We start from the raw sequence: 22,540 nt of genomic DNA, 5'->3' as shown, positions 1-22,540 counted from the left end.
AAATCAGACATTAGAGGCTCCGATCAAGAATTCTGAGACTGCGATAACAGCTGATGACTAATCATAATAAAGTTAAAAGACTACAGAGACAATTCGAAGACAACCCAGAAATTGATCGTCTGAATAAAATAAAGGAAGCAGCCCAACAAAGGAAAAACGACCGTTTTTAAAAATCAAATCCATAATTTTCGCAAGACAAAATCCGGGCAGTCAGAACAAATCACGCGGTACTATGTGGCGTGGGGAATAGTATCCCAAACGGTTACGAATATGGCAGGACTGCTGGTCTAGTGTCAGCTCCGTCACAAAGTACTCTGGACAGGTAGCCTAAATCAAAAATGTCGAAGGTGTTTGTCGGGATTTCCCAATTAGTGAAGGAGACACTTAGAGCTGAATGTAAAACTCTCAGACCAACAGATAGGAGTGTAACAGTGATCGCAGATTAAATGGCTAATTAGGTACGGCTACTCTACGACCGAACCAGTGACAAGTTCCTTTGCGTAGTCAATGTTGAAGGTGTATTTGGCACAGATATTGTAAAATCTCCTGCTCTCGCGAATAAACTGTTGTGTTTTCTTGTAATTCGACTTTCAAATAAGTTCTCTAGCGCTGCTGCCTACTTCCATTAAAGGCGTAGAGTCTACGATCTATCCCTTTTGTTTCAGAAATGATTACTGTAATGCCTTTCGGCAAAACAATCCAGACTGTGTGCATTTCTATTCGCAAGCAGATAAAATACTTACAATGGTTGAATGATGATTTCATCGAGTACGTTAAAATAATTCGGTTGGAATCAAAACGTGAAAAACTGAAGTGTCTGACTAATGAGACGGCAGATGCTGTCTCGCGAACGGTGAAATCTATAGTGGAATGTGTGTCTTACCTATTAAAAAAATCAGTTATTTAATGTTCTCACTTGATGATTTTCTGCAGACGCAATAGAAGCTCTATTTAGTTCAGTGAGATTGGGTGGTGGACTTAATGACATGACGAACGCACGCACTGCATTATGTGCTATAAAACGTATCCTGAAAACTGGTCATGAACAAAGGGTCAACGAAATAGTGATAGACATTTTTTTGCGTCCACTGCTGGTAAATAACAGAAATAAAAGGACTGAGAAGGTGCTCCGTTACTCGTGTCGAGAAAATTCTGAAATTTGTATGTACCATGCAGCATAGGATGATCCTAATATATCTACTGTAAATGGTAAGATTTTATATATTTTACGTTTCTATATCTTAAGCGAAGCTCAAATGTGAAATATTAGTTTCTGTATGTGCATTATCCTCTCAATTAGTAACATGTTAAGGATTATTTTTCATTTTATATTGGTGTTACGGACCAACTCTCATTTAACCAACATGTGCTGTGGGTGCGGTAAGTGCTGCCATCTGCAATGTCGCTGTAAACGCAATTCTCACGGCACAGAGCAGGCAGTATATAGAGATTGAGACGGCGGTGGTTTCGTGTTAAACCGTTGGTTAAACTAGTGGCATAGAGCAAGCAGTATAAGAGGATCGAGACGGCTGTGGTTCATACGATATGCGGAAAAGGAATATAGACAACGACTAGCTTGTTGAATATAGATATATTGTGTTTGAGTCATCAGTCCATAGACTGGTTTGATGCAGCTCTCCATGCCACCCTATCCTGTGCTAATCTTTTCATTTCTACGTAACTATTGCATCCTACATCTGCTCTAATCTGTTTGTCATATTCATACCTTGGTCTACCCCTACCGTTCTTGCCACCTACACTTCCTTCAAAAACCAACTGAACAAGTCCTGGGTGTCTTAAGATGTGTCCTATCATTCTATCTCTTCTTCTCGTCAAATTTAGCCAAATCGATCTCCTCTCACCAATTCGATTCAGTATCTCTTCATTCGTGATTCGATCTATCCATCTCACCTTCAGCATTCTTCTATAACACCACATTTCAAAAGCTTCTATTCTCTTTCTTTCTGAGCTAGTTATCGTCCATGTTTCACTTCCATACAATGCCACGCTCCACACAAAAGTCTTCAAAAACATCTTTCTAATTCCGATATCAATGTTTGAAGTGAGCAAATTTCTTTTCTTAAGAAAGCTCTTCCTTGCTTGTGCTAGTCTGCATTTTATGTCCTCCTTACTTCTGCCATCGTTGGTTATTTTACTACCCAAGTAACAATATTCATCTACTTCCTTTAAGACTTCGTTTCCTAATCTAATATTTCCTATATCACCTGCCTTCGTTCGACTGCACTCCATTACTTTTGTTTTGGACTTATTTATTTTCATCTTGTACTCCTTACCTAAGACTTCATCCATACCATTCAGCAACTTCTCGAGATCTTCTGCAGTCTCAGATAAAATAACAATATCATCGGCAAATCTCAAGGTTTTGATTTCCTCTCCTTGGACTGTGATTCCCTTTCCAAATTTCTCTTTGATTTCCTTTACTGCCTGTTCTATGTAAACATTGAAAAGGAGAGGGGACAAACTGCAGCCTTGCCTCACTCCTTTCTGGATTGCTGCTTCTTTTTCAAAGCCCTCGATTCTTATCACTGCAGACTGATTTTTATACAGATTGTAGATAATTCTTCGTTCTCGGTATCTGATCCCTATCATCTTCAGAATCATAAATAGCCTGGTCCAATCAACATTATCGAATGCCTTTTCTAGATCTACGAATGCCGTGTACGTGGGCTTGTCCTTCTTGATTCGATCCTCTAAGATCAGACGTAAAGTCAGGATTGCTTCACGTGTTCCTACATTTCTTCTGAAGCCAAATTGATCTTCCCCCAACTCAGCTTCAACTTGTTTTTCCATTCTTCTGCAAATAATACGTGTTAAAATTTTGCAGGCATGAGATACTAAACTAATAGTGCGGTAGTTTTCACACCTGTCAGCACCAGCTTTCTTGGGAATAGGTATAACAACATTCTGCCGAAAATCGGATGGGACTTCTCCTGTCTCATACATCTTGCACACTAAATGAAATAACCTTACCATGCTGGTTTCTCCTAAGGCAGTCAGTAATTCAGAGGGAATATCATCAATTCCAGGTGCCTTGTTCCTATTTAGGTCACTCACAGCTCTGTCAAACTCTGACCTCAAAATTGGGTCTCCCATTTCATCAGCATCAACAGCCTCTTCATGTTCCAGAACGAAATTATCTACATCGTTACCTTGATACAACTGTTGGATATGCTCCTGCCATCTTTCTGCTTTGTCTTCTTTCCCTAGAAGTGGCTTTCCATCTGAGCTCTTAATATTCATGCACCTAGATTTCCTTTCTCCAAAGGTTTCCTTGATTTTCCTGTATGCAGCATCTACCTTACCCAGGACCATACAGCCTTCGACATCCTTGCACTTCTCCTTCAGCCATTCTTCCTTAGCTACCTTGCACTTTCTATCCACTTGATTCTTTAATCGCCTGTATTCTTTTCTGCCCTCTTCATTTCTAGCATTCTTGTATTTTCGTCGTTCATCAATCAGGTCTAGTATCTCCTGAGTTATCCACTGATTCTTAGTTGATCTTTTCTTCCTTCCTAACATTTCTTCAGCAGCCCTACTGACTTCATTTTTCATGACTCTCCACTCTTCCTCTACTGTGTTTCTTTCGGCCTTTTCATTTAGTCCTTGTGCAACATGTTCCTTGAAACGATCCATCACACTCTTTTCTTTCAACTTGTCTAGATCCCATCTTTTTGCATTCTTTCCTTTCTTCAATTTCTTCAACTTCAGATGGCATTTCATGACCAACAAGTTGTGGTCAGAGTCCACGTCTGCTCCTGGGAAAGTTTTGCAATCCAACACCTGGTTTCTGAATCTCTGCCTAATCATAATGAAGTCTATTTGATACCTTCCAGTGTCTCCAGGTCTCGTCCACGTATACAGCCGTCGTTTGTGGTGTTTGAACCAAGTATTGGCGAGGACTAAATTATGGTCAGTGCAGAATTCAACCAGGCGACTTCCTCTTTCGTTCCTTTGTCCCAATCCAAATTCTCCTACTGTGCTACCTTCTCTTCCTTGGCCTACCACTGCGTTCCAGTCTCCCATCACAATTAGATTCTCGTCACCTTTGACATATTGTATTAAATCTTCTATCTCCTCATATATTCTTTCAATTTCTTCATCATCCGCTGAACTAGTAGGCATATAGACCTGCACTATTGTGGTGGGCATTGGTTTGGTGTCTATCTTGGCGACAATAATTCTTTCACTATGCTGGTCGTAGTAGCTTATCCGCTGCCCTATTTTCTTATTCATTATTAAACCAACTCCTGCATTACCCCTGTTTGATTTCGTGTTGATAATTCGGTAGTCGCCTGACCAAAAATCCTGTTCTTCCTGCCAACGTACTTCACTTATACCAACTACATCTAACTTAAGCCTATCCATCTCCCTTTTCAGATTCTCTAACCTACCACAACGATTCAAACTCCTAACATTCCACGCTCCGACTCGCAGAATGTCAGTATCCATCTTCCTAATGATCGCCCCCTCTCGTGTAGTCCCCACCCGGAGATCCGAATGGGGGACTAGTTTACCTCCGGAATATTTTACCCGGGAGGAAGCCATCATCAGTACATCTTTCATACAGAGAGAGCTGCATGTCCTCGGGAGGTGGTTACGGCTGTAGTTTCCCGTTGCTTTCAGCCGTGTAGCAGTATCAACACAGCTAAGCCATGTTGAGTATTATTACAAGGTCGTATCAGTCAATCATCTAGACTGCCGCCCTTGCAACAACCGAAAGGCTGCTACCCCCCTTTCGATGAACCATTCGTTAGTCTGGTCTCTCAACAGATACCCATCCGATATGGTTGCACCTGCGGCTCGGCTATCTGCATCATTGGGACACGCAAGCCTCCCCACCCCGGCAAGGTCACATGGTTCGCAGAGGAGGATAGATATATTATGAATTATATTCAACTGATTAATAAGTATTGTTAATAACTTCGCTATTTAGAGGATTCGATGTTTAGAGTTATTCACTGCATAATGTATTGCAGATAAAGTTGCTTGAATCTCCATGATGTTTTGTTAAATTGTTCAAGTTTTTCAGAACCAGCTGGTGAGCGGTTATGTTAGCTACAATTTTGGAAAGTATTTTTATACAAAATGGCAAACTTTAGTGATGATTTATTTAGTGTATTTGAAGAAAGTGCTGAACAGCAACTTGAACCAGCACCTTTTATTCAACCGAAGCAGGAACCTGCAGTTATTGAAGCAACAGAATCCGCAGAGTAAGTCCTCACATGTTATGTGCCGCATTTTTGTAGTTGTTCATTTGGAGTATGTATGTAGAAAGTAATTGAAAGAAATTACAGAGTAATTTAATGCTGTTAAAAACTAGGTAGCAATGTGTTATTTTTATTTGAGATGTTCATCTGAATATCGCTTTGATTTGTTGAGGTTATGGTAACGTAAATAATTGTTTTTTTTTTGTTTCTTCCTTTCTTCTTTTAGATTGGATAAGAAATCCCCTGTTACGCCCAAAGGAAAACGTGAGCATGAAAATGGTGATACGGTTTCAGGGAAAAAGAAGAGATTAGAAACCTTTTTGGATGATATCAAGTATGTACCGTTTGCTCACAGATGAGTGCAAGTTTTCTAGTAACCCTGATAGTTCTGAACTTCAACAGATTTCTCTGTTTCAATGGTTCTTTAATAATATTTAGGATATTTTGTTTAATATTCAATGAATTTTCATTTCAGTCTTGATGAATTGGAGACTAGAATCAAAGTACATACAGTGGAGACATTAGAGGCATGTACTCATGAAGTAGCAGTGCCACCTGATGCAGAATATGTCCCGCTGAAGCAGTTGTCCACCAAGCCTGCCAAGGAGTACAAATTCGTCTTGGATCCATTTCAGAAAGAGGCTATTTTGTGCATAGACAACAATCAATCTGTGCTTGTATCAGCTCATACTTCCGCTGGAAAGACTGTTGTTGCTGAGTAAGTGTTACCATCTTGTTTTATTCATTCTTAGTGCACTTAATAATTTTTTTCTTTTGGAAAGAAATAAGAGATTCGACTTCTGGTACCCATGTTTAGGTAGCGGTAACAGCATATAAAAATTAAATAAAGCATTGCCAGAAGCTGCCTGGGATCCACCACCCAACTTAGATGTATTCTTTTTCTCGAATGACAGTTATCGGTAGATGCGTAGTTATTAGTGACTTAACATGGTGATATGTTCAAAATTAGTTTCCGAAACAACAGTTACTGGCGGTAAAACTTCAGTAGTATTCACGCAAGTTTATAACATAGTAATCATGGTTGACGGTGGGCAGATGGACTCTGCCATTGGTTGAAGGTTAGACCAATGAAATGTCGTTCCCATAATTCAAGTCAGCCAGAAGTTATGACCATGTTACGCGATGAAAAGACCTAAGAGAATGAGGCAGTGTAAAAGAATGAGCATATGAAATAAATATGAATAACAATATCTGGCTGTCTTGAATTATGGGAGTGACGTTTCAAAGGGCAAATCTTCAGGCGATGGCAGAGTCCATTCGTGCCACCGCCAGCTACGATTATATATGATTACACCAAAGACATAAGAATAATATATGTTAAAATAGTTGAGACTTAGCGATGCAGTAATTACGATTCTGAACACTGAAAAGCATAGATTGCGCTACTAATGCTTTAATATGAATAGGAGATAGAGGCGTAAAGCTGCGCGACTTATGACTGAAGATTAATAAGAAATAGAGGTTTAGAAGCTGCTAATGTTTCCTTGTTCACAGTCCAATGATTTAGTCACTAGCCAGACCTAAAGCTGCGTTTACACTAGCGAAACTTCCTCGCGAAAGTCGCTCGGGTGAAACTTACTCGCTTCGAGTGAAATTTCGCACTACCCAGAACAGAGCGCAATTCAGAGCGAAAAATAGCGCGAGTGGGGCGAGCCGCCTTCGACAAGCCTGAACGCTTCTGTTCTTGTTTTGCAACCAACATGGAAACTTGTTTTGTCCCTCCAGGCGCTGCAGCCGCATTTTCCATCATAACAATGTCATTTTTTATCAAGAAAGGGAAGAAGAAAAATCGGCGCCCTCGACGATGGTGGAACAAACAATTATTCCTTGGAAGAAGCCAATATGGAAACAGCCTTACTGTATGAGAGAAATGGTACATGAACCCATTGATGATACAATTAAGAACTTCGTCCGCATGAGTACCCAAGATTTTGAACAACTTGTTTCACTGATCAGTCCAAAAGTTGAAAAACAAGACAGAACATTCAGAGAAGCAGTAACAGTGAGAGAAAGGTTGGCTGTCACACTGCGTTTCTTAGCAACTGGTGATTCGTACACAAGTTTGCAGTATTTATTTAAAATATCAAAGTGCACAATATAAAAAATCGTCCCAGAAGTTTGTGATGCGTTGATTGAAACACTTCAGGATTACGTGAAGGTAAGGATAATAATTAATCGCATTTAAAACAGTAAATCGACTCGGTATTATATATGTATTTTTAAAAAGTCAAATGAACAAATAAGAATGCTAATAATTAAAAATCACACAATATTAATTCAATTTAGAAATATATTTCGTATCCAAACCGCACCCGTTTAAAAAAGTAGCATTTGATATATTTATCAATTGTTGTGGATCAATACAAAAAATAGCTGAAAATGTAAAATAAGAGATGGAAGAAAAAATAAATCACAAACCAAGTAAAATTAGTCACAAGCGCAATAGCCCATCTGAATATGACGAATCCAAATGTTCAGGGCTTGCACCTTCTGAATGTGGTGTTGTCTGCCCACTAGTGAAAGTTCTTCACAATGAGCCAAGAATGCTTCAAAATAGGTACCGGTAGGTTCAAAAAAGTAACGAAATGACGCAATTTTGCATTATAAACCAATAGAATAGCTTAACTGATCCAGTGACTCTGCTCTTATTTTCTTTCGATCCTTCACTTCAATATCATCCCAGTAGCGCTTTCATCTGCGCTTTCACTGTAGAGATAGGAAAGTTTAGTTGAGAAATAATTTCCTTCCACGCATCTTCTCTTTTATTGCGACTGAAATAGTTTTTGTTTTTCGGATTCCACATAAAATCTGTAGAGCTCGATGAGCTGCAAGCACTGTTCTTGATTCATCCCTCGCGCAACTACGGGGACCACGTTTACCCCGAGAGAAATTCGATGAGCGAAACCCTTTGATGCGCTGGCAAAAACCGACTGACCTCCGGCTCGCAGCGAGGGCCCTCACTGCGCAATTACTCAGGGATGAGGGAGCGTCTACACTAGACGCAATTCCCTCGCGAAATAATTTCGCGAGGAAATTGCGCTTAGTGTAAACGCAGCTTAACGTATCGAGACCAATGGTTTTGTCACTAGCCGGACCTAACCTATCCAGACCAATAGCTTTGTCACTAGCCATTCAGTAATTACGGATCGGAACACTGTAAAGCATAGATTGAGCCACTTACGATTTAATATTAATAAGAAATAGAAGCCTAAAGCCGCTTTGGGAAGCCGCTGCTAATGTTTGCTTCTTCACAGACCATTGGTTTTGTCACTAGCCGGACCTAACAAATCCGGACCAATGATTTTGTCACTAGCCGGACCTAACCTACCCAGACCAGTCGCTTTGTCACTAGCCATGTGTAATTACAGATCTGAACGCTGTAAAGCTTAGATTACGCCACTTATGATTTAATAGTAATAAGCAGCTTCTAATGTTTGCTTGTTCACAGACCAATGGCTTTGTCAAGACGCGGCTTCTAATGTTTGCTTCTTTACAGACCAATGGTTTTGTCACTAGCCGGACCTAATGAATCCAGACCAATGATTTTGTCACTAGCCGGACCTAACTAACCAAGATAATGACATGTTTAAAGGGTTCAGAGGTAACAGTACATACCGGTCCAGGGGAAAGAAATGCTGAAAAATTATTTCATACACCACATAAAGAAGGAGACAGAAAAAAAGGAACATTTTTACCGACATTGAACGTACCTTAATGGAGATCAGCAGCTGCCAGAAAGAGACTTATTGATTACCATAGCAACTAAAAGAATAATTAAACATCACGCACAGTCAGTCCCCTCCCCTTGAGGCCTATGCTTACTGGTGGTCTAGTTCCTAAGTAGAGTGGGTGGTAGCATTGTGCTTCGCTCGATCATGTCGTCTGCGAGTCATCTGCGAGAAATAAACATAGGACAGTCATACCGCACATAGATATTCGCGATATGCGTGAGCTGTTCTGAAGTTTTAATCCAACAAATAATGATATGAGGCGCCACTCCATACTGTTACAAGTAACCAATCTCATTTTGTTCCGTATTGAAGATACAATAAGTAAAATTCTTTCAAGAATAATATTACTGTGTCCACCTATTCAGTACAATTATATTTTATAGTGATTAAATTGTACCTGAACTATAAACACTAGTTAGGAACATGTTTCGCCCCAAATTCGGGGCATCTTCAGCCTAATACTAATCTTAAGGTCTTAAATCTATTAAACTTTGGAACTTAATACTAATTATAATGGTCTTATGCTAAAAATAATTTTACAAAAGTTGATATTTACATAGTTTACAATATGTACATTAAATGCCAGAATTTGTGAACAAGGAAGCAATTAAACTATTTTATTTTACAATGACTAGATAATGTCCAAAGAGCAACATGGATTTCTCCTACTGCATGGATGAAAGTTTATGCAAATGAGTTCAAATTGACTAGATCACATTGTGAATTTGGGTTTCACCAACTGTATGGATGAAGATTAGGTTGAAAGTTTTACAGTTTGTTTGTTCAAAGGAGGCTATGGACACCTATGTCATGAGTATATGGTTATAAAACCGGAACCTTGGTATAAAGCCGATCATGTTGGGTTTGAATATTCCCTTAGAAAGGAACATGGTAATATTTTATAGGTTAAATCATGTATGTTGGAAACATATTGTTGATACCATTCATTACTGCTCATCTGATAAATTTTTTTGATATATTGTGCCATTCTTGTCGATTAATGTTCTTGGTGGTGCATTGTTAAACCTTGGGAGTAATTATGAGTTGTCTGTAAATGAATAAGAGAAAAAAATTGAATTTAGAATGGTGAATGCAGAGCCCAATATAATAAACGTAAAGTGAAAGTTTACCCTATAAAAGTGGACAAACTTACTTGTACTGTCAGTGTCATATGTTAGCTGGAACCATCTGTTCTGGTTGTATTCGAAAGACCAACCTTGCTACTTCTTGTGAAGTATTGATGCGGTAACGGAGGGGTGGAGTGTAGAGGGGAAGGGGGTATGAGTTTCAACTTGTGCGTCTGCGCTGTTGCCAGAGAAGCATTACTCAAGTTGGATTGAGTTGAAACTCATTCCCCCTTCCCCTCTACACTCCACCCCTCCGTTACCGCATCAATACTTCACGAAAAGTAGCAAGGTTGGTCGTTTGACTACAACAGGAACAGATGGTTCCAGCTAATATCTGACAGGACAAGTAAGTTCATGCACTTTTATAGGGTAAACTTTCACTTTACGTTTATTATATTGGGCTCTACATTCATCATTCTAAATTCCTTTTTTTCTCTTATTCATTTACAGACAACTCATAATTACTCCCAAGGTTTAACAATGCACCAACGAAAACGTTAATCGACAAGAATGGCACAATATTCCAAAAAAAATTATCAGATGAGCAGTAATGAATGATATCAACAATATGTTTCCAACATACATGATTTAACCTATAAAATATTACCATGCTCCTTTCTAAGGGAATATTCAAACCCAACATGATCAGCTTTATACCAAGGTTCCGGTTTTGTAACCATATACTCACGACATAGGTGTCCATAGCCTCCTTTGAACAAACCAACTGTAAAACTTTCAACCTAATCTTCATCCATATAGTTGGTGAAACCCCAATTCACGATGTGATCTAGTCAATTTGAACTCATTTCCATAAACTTTCATCCATCCAGTAGGAGAAATCCATGTTGCTCTTTGGACGTTATCTAGTCATTGTAAAATAAAATAGTTTAATTGCTTCCTTGTTCACAAATTTGGCATTTAATGTACATATTGTCATCATCTTCCTTCCAAGTATTGGGCCATGTGACCGGTTACGGTCTTGCATTTTACTTTTTGCAAGACTTGAAAGCAATCAAATGTCCTTCCGACGGGTTGCTAGCCTGAAGGAAGTAAGACGATTGGTGGGGCTGCACCTCTCAGCTAATGGACTAGCTGAAATCACAGCATTTCCTCCATAATGGATGTAAACTATGTAAATATCGACTTTTGTAAAAATATTTTTAGCACAAGACCATTATAATTAATATTAAGTTCCAATGTTTAATAGATTTAAGACCTTAAGATTAGTATTAGGCTGAAGACGCCAATCAATCAATCAATCAATACTGATCTGCATTTAGGGCAGTCGCCCAGGTGGCAGATTCCCTATCTGTTGCTTTCCTAGCCTTTTCCGAAATGATTTCCAAGAAATTGGAAATTTATTGAACATCTCCCTTGGTAAGTTATTCCAATCCCTAACTCCCCTTCCTATAAATGAATATTTGCCCCAGTTTGTCCTCTTGAATTCCAACTTTATCTTCATATCGTGATCTTTCCTACTTTTATAAACGCCATTCAAACCTATTCGTCTACTAATGTCATCCCACGCCATCTCTCCGCTGACAGCTCGGAACATACCACTTATTACAAGTAACAACTCTCATTATTGTTCCGTATTGAAGATGACGTTAGGCATAGATATCAAGGATAATTTAATAAAAGACCACCTATTCAATACTTTCCACTTTAATGTGGTTATTATCTACATGATTTTATGTAGACTTATTTGGTCAGGTACATGTTTCACCCATTATTTTGGGCATCTTCAGCCTGTAAACAACCTTTAGGTCAAGGTTTGGGACCTTTTTAACCAATATAAACATACCAGTATATACACTATATACAACATATACATTATATACAATATATACAAACATAAGTTAATACAGTAAAGTTTTTTGGTCCTAATCTATCTAATATGAAAAATGTCCAAAACTAAAATGGATCTTCTTTTCGGTGAAGAGGATTGCATATCGGGGTTTATGTGACCCCTATATCATATTAAGTTCTTGACGTACCGTGTCTGGTGACAGGATGTGTCGTCAACAATAAGTGGAGATTTGAACTGATTGTTGCTTGTAGGTTGGTCAAGATTGAAAATATAAATTTAAATTAAATGTGTTTTAACTTGGCAGTTCTATTCTGGTTAACTTAAAATGTTCAAAAATAAAAATAAAATGAAACGGATCTTCTTTTTTAATCATAAGTCTTGAGAAAGGGTGATATTAAAACTGGAGCTTGTTTGACCCACGATTTTCATTTTCATGTTCTTGACGTAACTAATATTTAAATGTGTTGTCATGCACAAGTGGAGATTTAAAAGCCGATTGTTGTAGGTAGACTGGTCAAAAACGTTGTGAATGAAACTGTTAGCGTCTTGACTTTGGGTCTCATGCAACGTCAAGGAATTGACAAGAGTACAATATTTAGCTGTTTCATAGCTTTAGGCTGCTGCTTAATTGGGAAGAAACATCCTAGACACTTGATACAGTCTTGTGTGAAAATTGTTCCCGTTGATGTGTTGCTTGGTCTTTGGGAGGGATCTTAAGAATATCTGTAATGAAGTAGAAAAATAATTTTGAATTAAAAATTTAGAGCACGCGTTGTGATAAAATGTATTAAATTAACACCTCTTAACTGTAAAATGACTTACTTGTTCAGTTAATACTAGATGGACCTGTCTGTTCCGGCAGCGCCTGTCTTATCACCATTTCTACTCCTGGTGTTGTACTGGTGCGGTAATGGAGGGGCGGGGCATGGAGGGAGAGTGGGGGTAGGCTGGTCTATGGGCGTGTGTGCTGTTGCTGGAGGGGAGTTTCTAGAAGCAATATGGGCGGGTTTAACTTTTGGCATGATGGATGAAGCATTTGAGTGTGGAGATTTAAATAATTGAGGGATTTTGTTTTGATCTGAATTCACGATATTAATTAATCTAGGTGTTAATTCGTACAAAGGATTTTTAATTTCATTGACGTCGTTGAGATTTTTATTTTTATTGTAGGTTTGGTCTAAAAAGATGTGTAAGTTTTCCAGTTCATTCATTAATTTCCCTTTACCTATGCTTCTAATGATGGTAAGATCTTTCTCTATGGATGTAAAGTGATGGCCCGTTTCTCTCATATGTTGGCTCATCGCTGAGTACTTATTGTGTTTTTGAGCGTTATAATGTTCCAGATATCTCGTGTTAAAGCTGCGGCCAGTCTGTCCGATATAAGAAAAATCACATTGTGTACATGTTAGTTTATATATGCCGGACCTTGAATAATGGTTGCTATTGTGATTGACCTTGTTGTGGTTAAAAAATATGTTTCGATTGGTGTTAACTGTCCTGAAGGCTATATTGATATTGTGCTTCTTTAAAGTATTTGCGATCTGATGGACGGCTGGGTTGTTATATGTAAATGTGGCGAAACTAGTTTTTTAAAGTATCAAAATTCATTCACGGCTTTCTAAAAATACATTACGTATTCAATAATAAACACCCTTTAAAAAATTCATTCACTTTTTGCGAAATTTTAAACAAGTTTAAGCTGCGACCCAATCACTCAATGTGCTCCTATGACGTCGTAAATATGTACCCAAACATCCCTACCAAAGAAACTGTAAGAATTATCAGTGATAATATCAATAAACACAGCGGCCTTAGTAAGGTGGAAATTGAAGAATTCATGAAGATATTAAATTTTGTCTTAAGCAACAACTTTTTCAATGGAAAGTTTTATCAACAAAAAGGCTTAGCGATGGGCGACCCTCTTTCTGGCATCTTAGCAGACATTTATATGGACACAATAGAACACACAAAAATTATAACACAAATAAAAGGCGTATGTTTATGGCTGAGATTTGTAGACTATACCTTCATAATTTTCGACAAAAATGTCACTAATAGTGACGAGATCTTGGAGTCCCTAAACAAAATTGACCCCAATGTTAAGTTTACTAAAGAGGATGAGGTTAGGAACTCATTAAACTTTTTGGACTTAACTATTACACGCGGACATAATACCTTCGATTTTCGAATATACAGGAAACCTACACACTCTCCCTTCACTATTATGAATTCATCCCTACACCCCAAGTCCCCAAAACAAGCCTCTTTCTATAATTTAATTTATAGAGCTTTAAAAATTCCTCTTTCTCCCAACAATTTAAAAATTGAACTGAAGTACATAAGGAATCTTGCTCAACTCAACGGGTTTAAAATAGATATGGTCAACCGTTTGATTAATAAAATCAGAATTAAATTGTCCACTAACCTCATCCCAGGAAAACCTAAAAAAAACTAGTTTCGCCCAGCCGTCCATCAGATCGCAAATACTTTAAAGAAGCACAATATCAATATAGCCTTCAGGACAGTTAACACCAATCGAAACATATTTTTTAACCACAACAAGGTCAATCACAATAGCAACCATTATTCAAGGTCCGGCATATATAAACTAACATGTACACAATGTGATTTTTCTTATATCGGACAGACTGGCCGCAGCTTTAACACGAGATATCTGGAACATTATAACGCTCAAAAACACAATAAGTACTCAGCGATGAGCCAACATATGAGAGAAACGGGCCATCACTTTACATCCATAGAGAAAGATCTTACCATCATTAGAAGCATAGGTAAAGGGAAATTAATGAATGAACTGGAAAACCTACACATCTTTTTAGACCAAACCTACAATAAAAATAAAAATCTCAACGACGTCAATGAAATTAAAAATCCTTTGTACGAATTAACACCTAGATTAATTAATATCGTGAATTCAGATCAAAACAAAATCCCTCAATTATTTAAATCTCCACACTCAAATGCTTCATCCATCATGCCAAAAGTTAAACCCGCCCATATTGCTTCTAGAAACTCCCCTCCAGCAACAGCACACACGCCCATAGACCAGCCTACCCCCACTCTCCCTCCATGCCCCGCCCCTCCATTACCGCACCAGTACAACACCAGGAGTAGAAATGGTGATAAGACAGGCGCTGCCGGAACAGACAGGTCCATCTAGTATTAACTGAACAAGTAAGTCATTTTACAGTTAAGAGGTGTTAATTTAATACATTTTATCACAACGCGTGCTCTAAATTTTTAATTCAAAATTATTTTTCTACTTCATTACAGATATTCTTAAGATCCCTCCCAAAGACCAAGCAACACATCAACGGGAACAATTTTCACACAAGACTGTATCAAGTGTCTAGGATGTTTCTTCCCAATTAAGCAGCAGCCTAAAGCTATGAAACAGCTAAATATTGTACTCTTGTCAATTCCTTGACGTTGCATGAGACCCAAAGTCAAGACGCTAACAGTTTCATTCACAACGTTTTTGACCAGTCTACCTACAACAATCGGCTTTTAAATCTCCACTTGTGCATGACAACACATTTAAATATTAGTTACGTCAAGAACATGAAAATGAAAATCGTGGGTCAAACAAGCTCCAGTTTTAATATCACCCTTTCTCAAGACTTATGATTAAAAAAGAAGATCCGTTTCATTTTATTTTTATTTTTGAACATTTTAAGTTAACCAGAATAGAACTGCCAAGTTAAAACACATTTAATTTAAATTTATATTTTCAATCTTGACCAACCTACAAGCAACAATCAGTTCAAATCTCCACTTATTGTTGACGACACATCCTGTCACCAGACACGGTACGTCAAGAACTTAATATGATATAGGGGTCACATAAACCCCGATATGCAATCCTCTTCACCGAAAAGAAGATCCATTTTAGTTTTGGACATTTTTCATATTAGATAGATTAGGACCAAAAAACTTTGCTGTATTAACTTATGTTTGTATATATTGTATATAATGTATATGTTGTATATAGTGTATATACTGGTATGTTTATATTGGTTAAAAAGGTCCCAAACCTTGACCTAAAGGTTGTTTACAGGCTGAAGATTCCCAAAATAATGGGTGAAACATGTACCTGACCAAATAAGTCTACATAAAATCATGTAGATAATAACCACATTAAAGTGGAAAGTATTGAATAGGCGGTTTTTTATTAAATTATCCTTGATATCTATGCCTAACATACCACTTAGTCGAGCAGATCTTCTTCTTTCTCTCAATTCTTCCCAACCCAAACATTGCAACATTTTTGTAACGCTACTCTTTTGTTGGAAATCACCCAGAACAAATCGAGCTGCTTTTCTTTGGATTTTTTCCAGTTCTTGAATCAGGTAATCCTGGTGAGGGTCCCATACACTGGAACCATACTCTAGTTGGGGTCTTACCAGAGACTTATATGCACTCTCCTTTACATCCTTACTACAACCCCTAAACACCCTCATAACCATGTGCAGAGATCGGTACCCTTTATTTACAATCCCATTTATGTGATTACCCCAGTGAAGATCTTTCCTTATATTAACACCTAGATACTTACAATGATCCCCAAAAGGAACTTTCACCCCATCAACGCAGTAATTAAAACTGAGAGGACTTTTCCTATTTGTGAAACTCACAACCTGACTTTTAGCCCCGTTTATCAACATACCATTGCCTGCTGTCCATCTCACAACATTTTCGAGGTCACGTTGCAGTTGCTCACAATCTTGTAACTTATTTATCACTCTATAGAGAATAACATCATCCGCAAAAAGCCTTACCTCCGATTCCACTCCTTTACTCATATCATTTATATATATAAGAAAACATAAAGGTCCGATAACACTGCCCTGAGGAACTCCCCTCTCAACTATTACAGGGTCAGACAAAGCTTCACCTACTCTAACACTCTGAGATTTATTTTCTAGAAATATAGCAACCCATTCAGTCACTCTTTTGTCTAGTCCAATTGCACTCATTTTTGCCAGTAGTCTCCCATGATCCACCCTATCAAATGCTTTAGACATGTCAATCGCGATACAGTCCATTTGACCTCCAGAATCCAAGATATCTGCTATATCTTGCTGGAATCCTACAAGTTGAGCTTCAGTGGAATAACCTTTCCTAAAACCGAATTGCCTTCTATTGAACCAGTTATTAATTTCACAAACATGTCTAATATAATCAGAAAGAATGCCTTCCCCAAGCTTACATACAATGCATGTCAAACTTACTGGCCTGTAATTTTCAGCTTTATGTCTATCACCCTTTCCTTTATACACAGGGGCTACTATAGCAACTCTCCATTCATCTGGTATAGCTCCTTCGACCAAACAATAATCAAATAAGTACTTCAGATATGGTACTACATTCCAACCCATTGTCTTTAGTATATCCCCAGAAATCTGATCAATTCCAGCCGCTTTTCTAGTTTTCAACTTTTGTATCTTATTGTAAATGTCATTGTTATCATATGTAAATTTTATTACTTCTTTGGCCTTAGTCTCTTCCTCTATCTCGACATTATCCTTGTAACCAACAATCTTTACATACTGCTGACTGAATACTTCTGCCTTTTGAAGATCCTCACATACACATTCCCCTTTTTCATTAATTATTCCTGGAATGTCCTTCTTGGAACCTGTTTCTGCCTTAAAATACCTATACATACCCTTCCATTTTTCACTAAAATTTGTATGACTGCCAATTATGCTTGCCATGATGTTATCCTTAGCTGTCTTCTTTGCTAGATTCAATTTTCTAGTAAGTTCCTTCAATATCTCCTTACTTCCACAGCCATTTCTAACTCTATTTCTTTCCAGTCTGCACCTCCTTCTTAGTCTCTTTATTTCTCTATTATAATAAGGTGGGTCTTTACCATTCCTTACTACCCTTCAAGGTACAAACCTGTTTTCGCATTCCTCAACAATTTCTTTAAACCCATCCCAGAGTCTGTTTACATTTTTATTTACCGTTTTCCACCGATCATAGTTACTTTTTAGAAACTACCTCATACCTGCTTTATCAGCCATATGGTACTGCCTAACAGTCCTACTTTTAAGACCTTCCTTTCTATCGCATTTATTTTTAACTACCACAAAAACAGCTTCATGATCACTAATACCATCTATTACTTCAGTTTCCCTATAGAGCTCATCTGGTTTTATCAGCACCACATCCAGGATATTTTTCCCTCTGGTTGGTTCCATCACTTTCTGAATCAGCTGTCCTTCCCATATTAACTTATTTGCCATTTGTTGGTCATGCTTCCTGTCGTTCGCATTTCCTTCCCAATTGACATCTGGCAAATTCAGATCTCCCGCTACAATCACATTTCTTTCCATGTCGTTTCCCACATAGCTGACTATCCTATCAAATAATTCCGAATCCGCATCAGTGCTATCCTTTCCCGATCTGTACACTCCAAATATATCAAGTTGCCTATTATCTTTAGAAATGAGCCTTACACCTAGAATTTCATGTGTCTCATCTTTAACTTTTTCGTAGCTTACAAATTCTTCTTTCACCAGAATGAAAACTCCCCCTCCCACCTTTCCTATCCTATCTCTACGATACACACTCCAGTGCTGTGAGAAAATTTCTGCATCCATTATATCATTTCTCAGCCATGATTCAACTCCTATTACAATATCTGGTAAATATATATCTATTAAATTACTTAATTCTATTCCTTTCTTTACAATACTTCTACAGGTCAGCACTAACAATTCTATGTCATCCCTACTTGATTTCCAGTTCCCTGTTCCCTTATCACCGCTCCCTAGGCCATCCCGTTTCCCTGAATGTACCTCCCTATTACCCTTCCAAACAAATTTCCTAACTTATACGTACCACTGCGGTTTAAATGAAGGCCATCCGAGCGCAGATCCCTATCTCCTACCCACCCATTAGGATCTAGAAATTTCACTCCCAGTTTCCGACATACCCACTCCATAGTCTCATTTAAATCCCCAATCACCCTCCAGTCAGTATCCCTCCTACACAGTATTCCACTAATAACAATCTTCGCTTTCTTAAACTTCACCCGTGCTGCATTTACCAGATCCCACACATCTCCAACTATGTTGGTACTTATATCAGCTTGCCTTACGTTGTTGGTACCAACGTGAAACACTACCACCTTCTCCTTCCCCTCCTCCCTCTCTTCTACTTTCCTCAACATCTGCCTCAACCTAATTCCTGGATAACATTCTACCCTGGTTCCCTTTCCTCCACACACTTTCCCCACGTGTCTAACGATGGAATCCCCCATGACCAGAGCCTCAACCCTACCCACCTCATTTGATCCCCTCCCCTCCTGGTCAGCCCTATCTTTCCTGATAGCTGCAGAAGCTACTTCCTGCCAAAAGACCTATCTGTGTCGGTGCGACGTAAAACAAACAAGCTACTTCCTCCTCCCTTTTCTCCTTCCCATGACCCTGTTCCACCTGTCTTTTCCTATCCTCTACTCTACATTTCCCTTTCCTACCTTTTCCCTTCCTCCTACTTCCATGCATCTCAGCAACAGTTCCCTGTCCCTCATCTTCCCTCTGTTGTTCTACCTGGAGTGACTCGTACCGATTTCGCACAGACACCTGTCCTGAATTCTGATCCTGAATAGAGCCCTTGGCCTGCAATCTCCTTCCCCTTAGAACATTAGACCACCTGTCTTCTACAACTCCTCCCTTTCCTTCCCCTCCCTCTTGTACACCTACTGTAACCTGTACATTGTTTGAGGGAGTCCTATCTTCCTTCCTGTCTTCTGTGAGAATCCTAATTATCTCCCTCAAACTTTCTAACTCCTCCCTCATACCCCTCAATGTCTCACCACACCCACAATAAGTACACTCACGCTCCTTAGCCATTCTTTACGGGGGAAAAATTATAAATTAAAAAAATGAAGTAACTTATTTGCAAAAAAATAAATGAACGGAGGGATATATTGTCTGGGATAGTACACAACAATAAGGTAATTAATATACGACTACACTACAATACTACTTAGTCGTGCTCTATTTTTTTTATCCTACAACCCCTAACAGGATAAAAACTGCTGTTAATTACTGAATATTGAAAGTAATACACAAGAACTACACAGTTCCAAACTGCAATTAAGCCTATCCTAATTTCAACAATATTTTAGTAAGAGTTTCTACAGATACCTCTACTACACCAGTACTACACAAATATTTTACAATAATAAAATAAGCACACTAAATTGTAATAGGATATTACTCGTATACTACTGTACAGTACACTACAGTAATTTTTAAACTACTTTCAGACGTATCCTAATTACGATACCGGTACCGTACCGTATGTCACTACTAAGCACAACAGAAATGAAATTTACAAGAACTACTGTACTCAAAGATTACCAACGAAGCTAAATGCTTAGACATTTGGGGCAAAACATGTTCTTATTTAGTGTTTATAATTCATGTAGAATTTAATCACTACAAAATATAATTGTATTGAATAGGTGGACACAGTAATATTATTCTTGAAGGAATTTTACTTACTCCATACTGTTTCGTACAAGGTTGTATATTAGTTTCGTAAACATTAGTAAGTGATTATGAACTGGTTATAATATATTTACAGTTGTTCATTGTAGTTTTAACGTGCTTGGGTTTGCTGGAGTCGACAATATTTTGGTCAGTGCATTTCTTCCACGTTATCACTGGCTTTAGTCACTAATTCCACTTGTATGATGTTATCTGTCCCAGCTGTTTCAGTTACAATCTCCTCGGAGCATGACGCCTCTACGGTAGATATATATCTTCCAATACGGGAAATGAATCGTCTAATAAAATAGAACTCAAATCAAACAGATTTTCATCAGGCTGAAATTGATCTTTCAGTGCAGCTATAATGTTAAGATTCGCTTTCATCAGGCTTTGAATCATGGGTCCCACCAACAGTTAGTGAGCACCCAATCTGAAATTATGGAGTATTTACCATTAATACTTACATTTGTACTAAATAATGAATATCTTAGGTACCAGTATGCATTTAATATAAGCCTGCTGAATAATAAATACTGATTTTTCATTGCTTTTTAAAAATGTTATTATATCCTTTTACCAGTGACATGAGATCTCATAGACTCCCAATAAACATAAAACATATCTGGACTTCTTTAATTAAAAATCTTGCAGGGAGCTGTAGTTTATATTCTTATCTGTGTCAAGACACTTCACGCCCTGGATCAGGGTTAGCTCGCTACGTTCAATTAAAATTCTCAAGCGGACTTCACGTCAGCAGTTACGAGAGTATTTTTTATTTTTGTCAATGCATATTGCGTGGTCAGTGTAAGTAAAACATCTCAAGTGACTAATCTGTTGCAGTTATTAAGAACTACAAATCCCCAGTTTGAGGAGTACATTAGGGTACTACTAACGAAACATGTAGTGATATGGCTATATCCTTTTGGCTATTGGAGGTCGCAGTTTTTAACACTTTCGTGTTCAAGTTGTGCCATGGAAGTCCGGGAAAAAATGGAATTCTTGAAGGGTTTGGCATTTTATCAGGTGAAATTACATATCAAAGAAGAATGATAAATGAGTAAGTTCCCAGAGAGATACGAGCAGGAATAAGCAACATTTTGCACGCTAGACTCTGCGCCGAGATACAGAAGAAAAACTCAGGAGACGGCAATTTTGCTGTACATGTCCAGCATCCCTGAAGAGAAAAATAGCATATGGATGTTTTAAGTGGGAGTTTTTGTTTTGTTTACAGTCTAGCAAAAAAATCTGCAACGGTTGCAGCAAGGACGAATGGATATCGCACCATCAGTGAAGAACTTCAATGCCAGAATTATAGGTTCCAAAGTGTGCTGCATGTTTTCATTTATATGATTATTTTTATTTACACTTTTGTTCTGGATCAGTGAAAAGTTATCTGTTTGGTAATTGCGGTGTATTTGTATAATTTTACTTACGACAACGATTAACGTGAAATTTAAGACCATGTCTGCATACTATGAATCAGAAAGAAGGGGAAATACATCTAAGTTTTGCATTATTAGATCGTACATGTACAGTATTGCTATTATGAGTGCTTATTACATGCTGAATCAGATTGATTGAGATGACTGTGTACATGTTTGCCAACCAGTTTTCATTATAGAAAACTTCTGCTAGTAAAAGTAACTGTCAGCAGCCCTGAAGATGGTTTTCCATGGTTTCCCATTTTCACACCAGGCAAATGCTTGGGCTGTAGGCCTACCTTAATTAAGGCCACAGCCACTTCCTTCCCATTCCTAGGCCTTTCGTGTCCCATCGTCGCCGTAAGACCTATCTGTGTTGGTGCGACGTAAATCAACTAGCAAAAAAAATTAATCATTGCCCCAGTTACATGTCCTCTAGAGGAAACTGATACCGTACTGAACATCTAGTAGCTATCTAGATCTTTGAAATAGGGAGGCTTCCTGCAAAATCTTTACATTAAAAAAGGCATCAAAGAGTAATTAGCTTATACAGTACCTACACTCACATGTTATGATGGGTAGCAAAGAGGTCATCAGTGGATATGGAAATCAAATGGTCCAAAGAGATGATAAATGCGAGATTTGCCACAAACAGGTTGGAAGCAATGAGAATG

The 22,540-nt window shown here is 38.2% G+C and overlaps 1 protein-coding gene across 1 annotated transcript in view; it reads left to right on the top strand.

Annotated features, from left to right (window-relative positions):
• The first annotated feature begins 5,059 nt into the window (after positions 1 to 5,059).
• Positions 5,060 to 22,540, top strand: part of Mtr4 (exosome RNA helicase Mtr4) — a 212,863-nt gene continuing 195,382 nt past the window's right edge. Inside the window, exons 1-3 of the mRNA XM_067145842.2 lie at positions 5,060 to 5,231; positions 5,455 to 5,562; positions 5,704 to 5,946. Of these exons, the coding sequence (XP_067001943.1) occupies positions 5,107 to 5,231; positions 5,455 to 5,562; positions 5,704 to 5,946 (476 nt within the window). The 5' untranslated portion in view covers positions 5,060 to 5,106. The remainder of the gene's footprint in view (positions 5,232 to 5,454; positions 5,563 to 5,703; positions 5,947 to 22,540) is intronic.

The sequence above is a fragment of the Anabrus simplex genome, chromosome 4 (genome assembly GCF_040414725.1).
Source record: "Anabrus simplex isolate iqAnaSimp1 chromosome 4, ASM4041472v1, whole genome shotgun sequence".
Taxonomy (NCBI): domain Eukaryota; kingdom Metazoa; phylum Arthropoda; class Insecta; order Orthoptera; family Tettigoniidae; genus Anabrus; species Anabrus simplex.
This window is presented reverse-complemented; position numbering and strand designations above follow the sequence as displayed.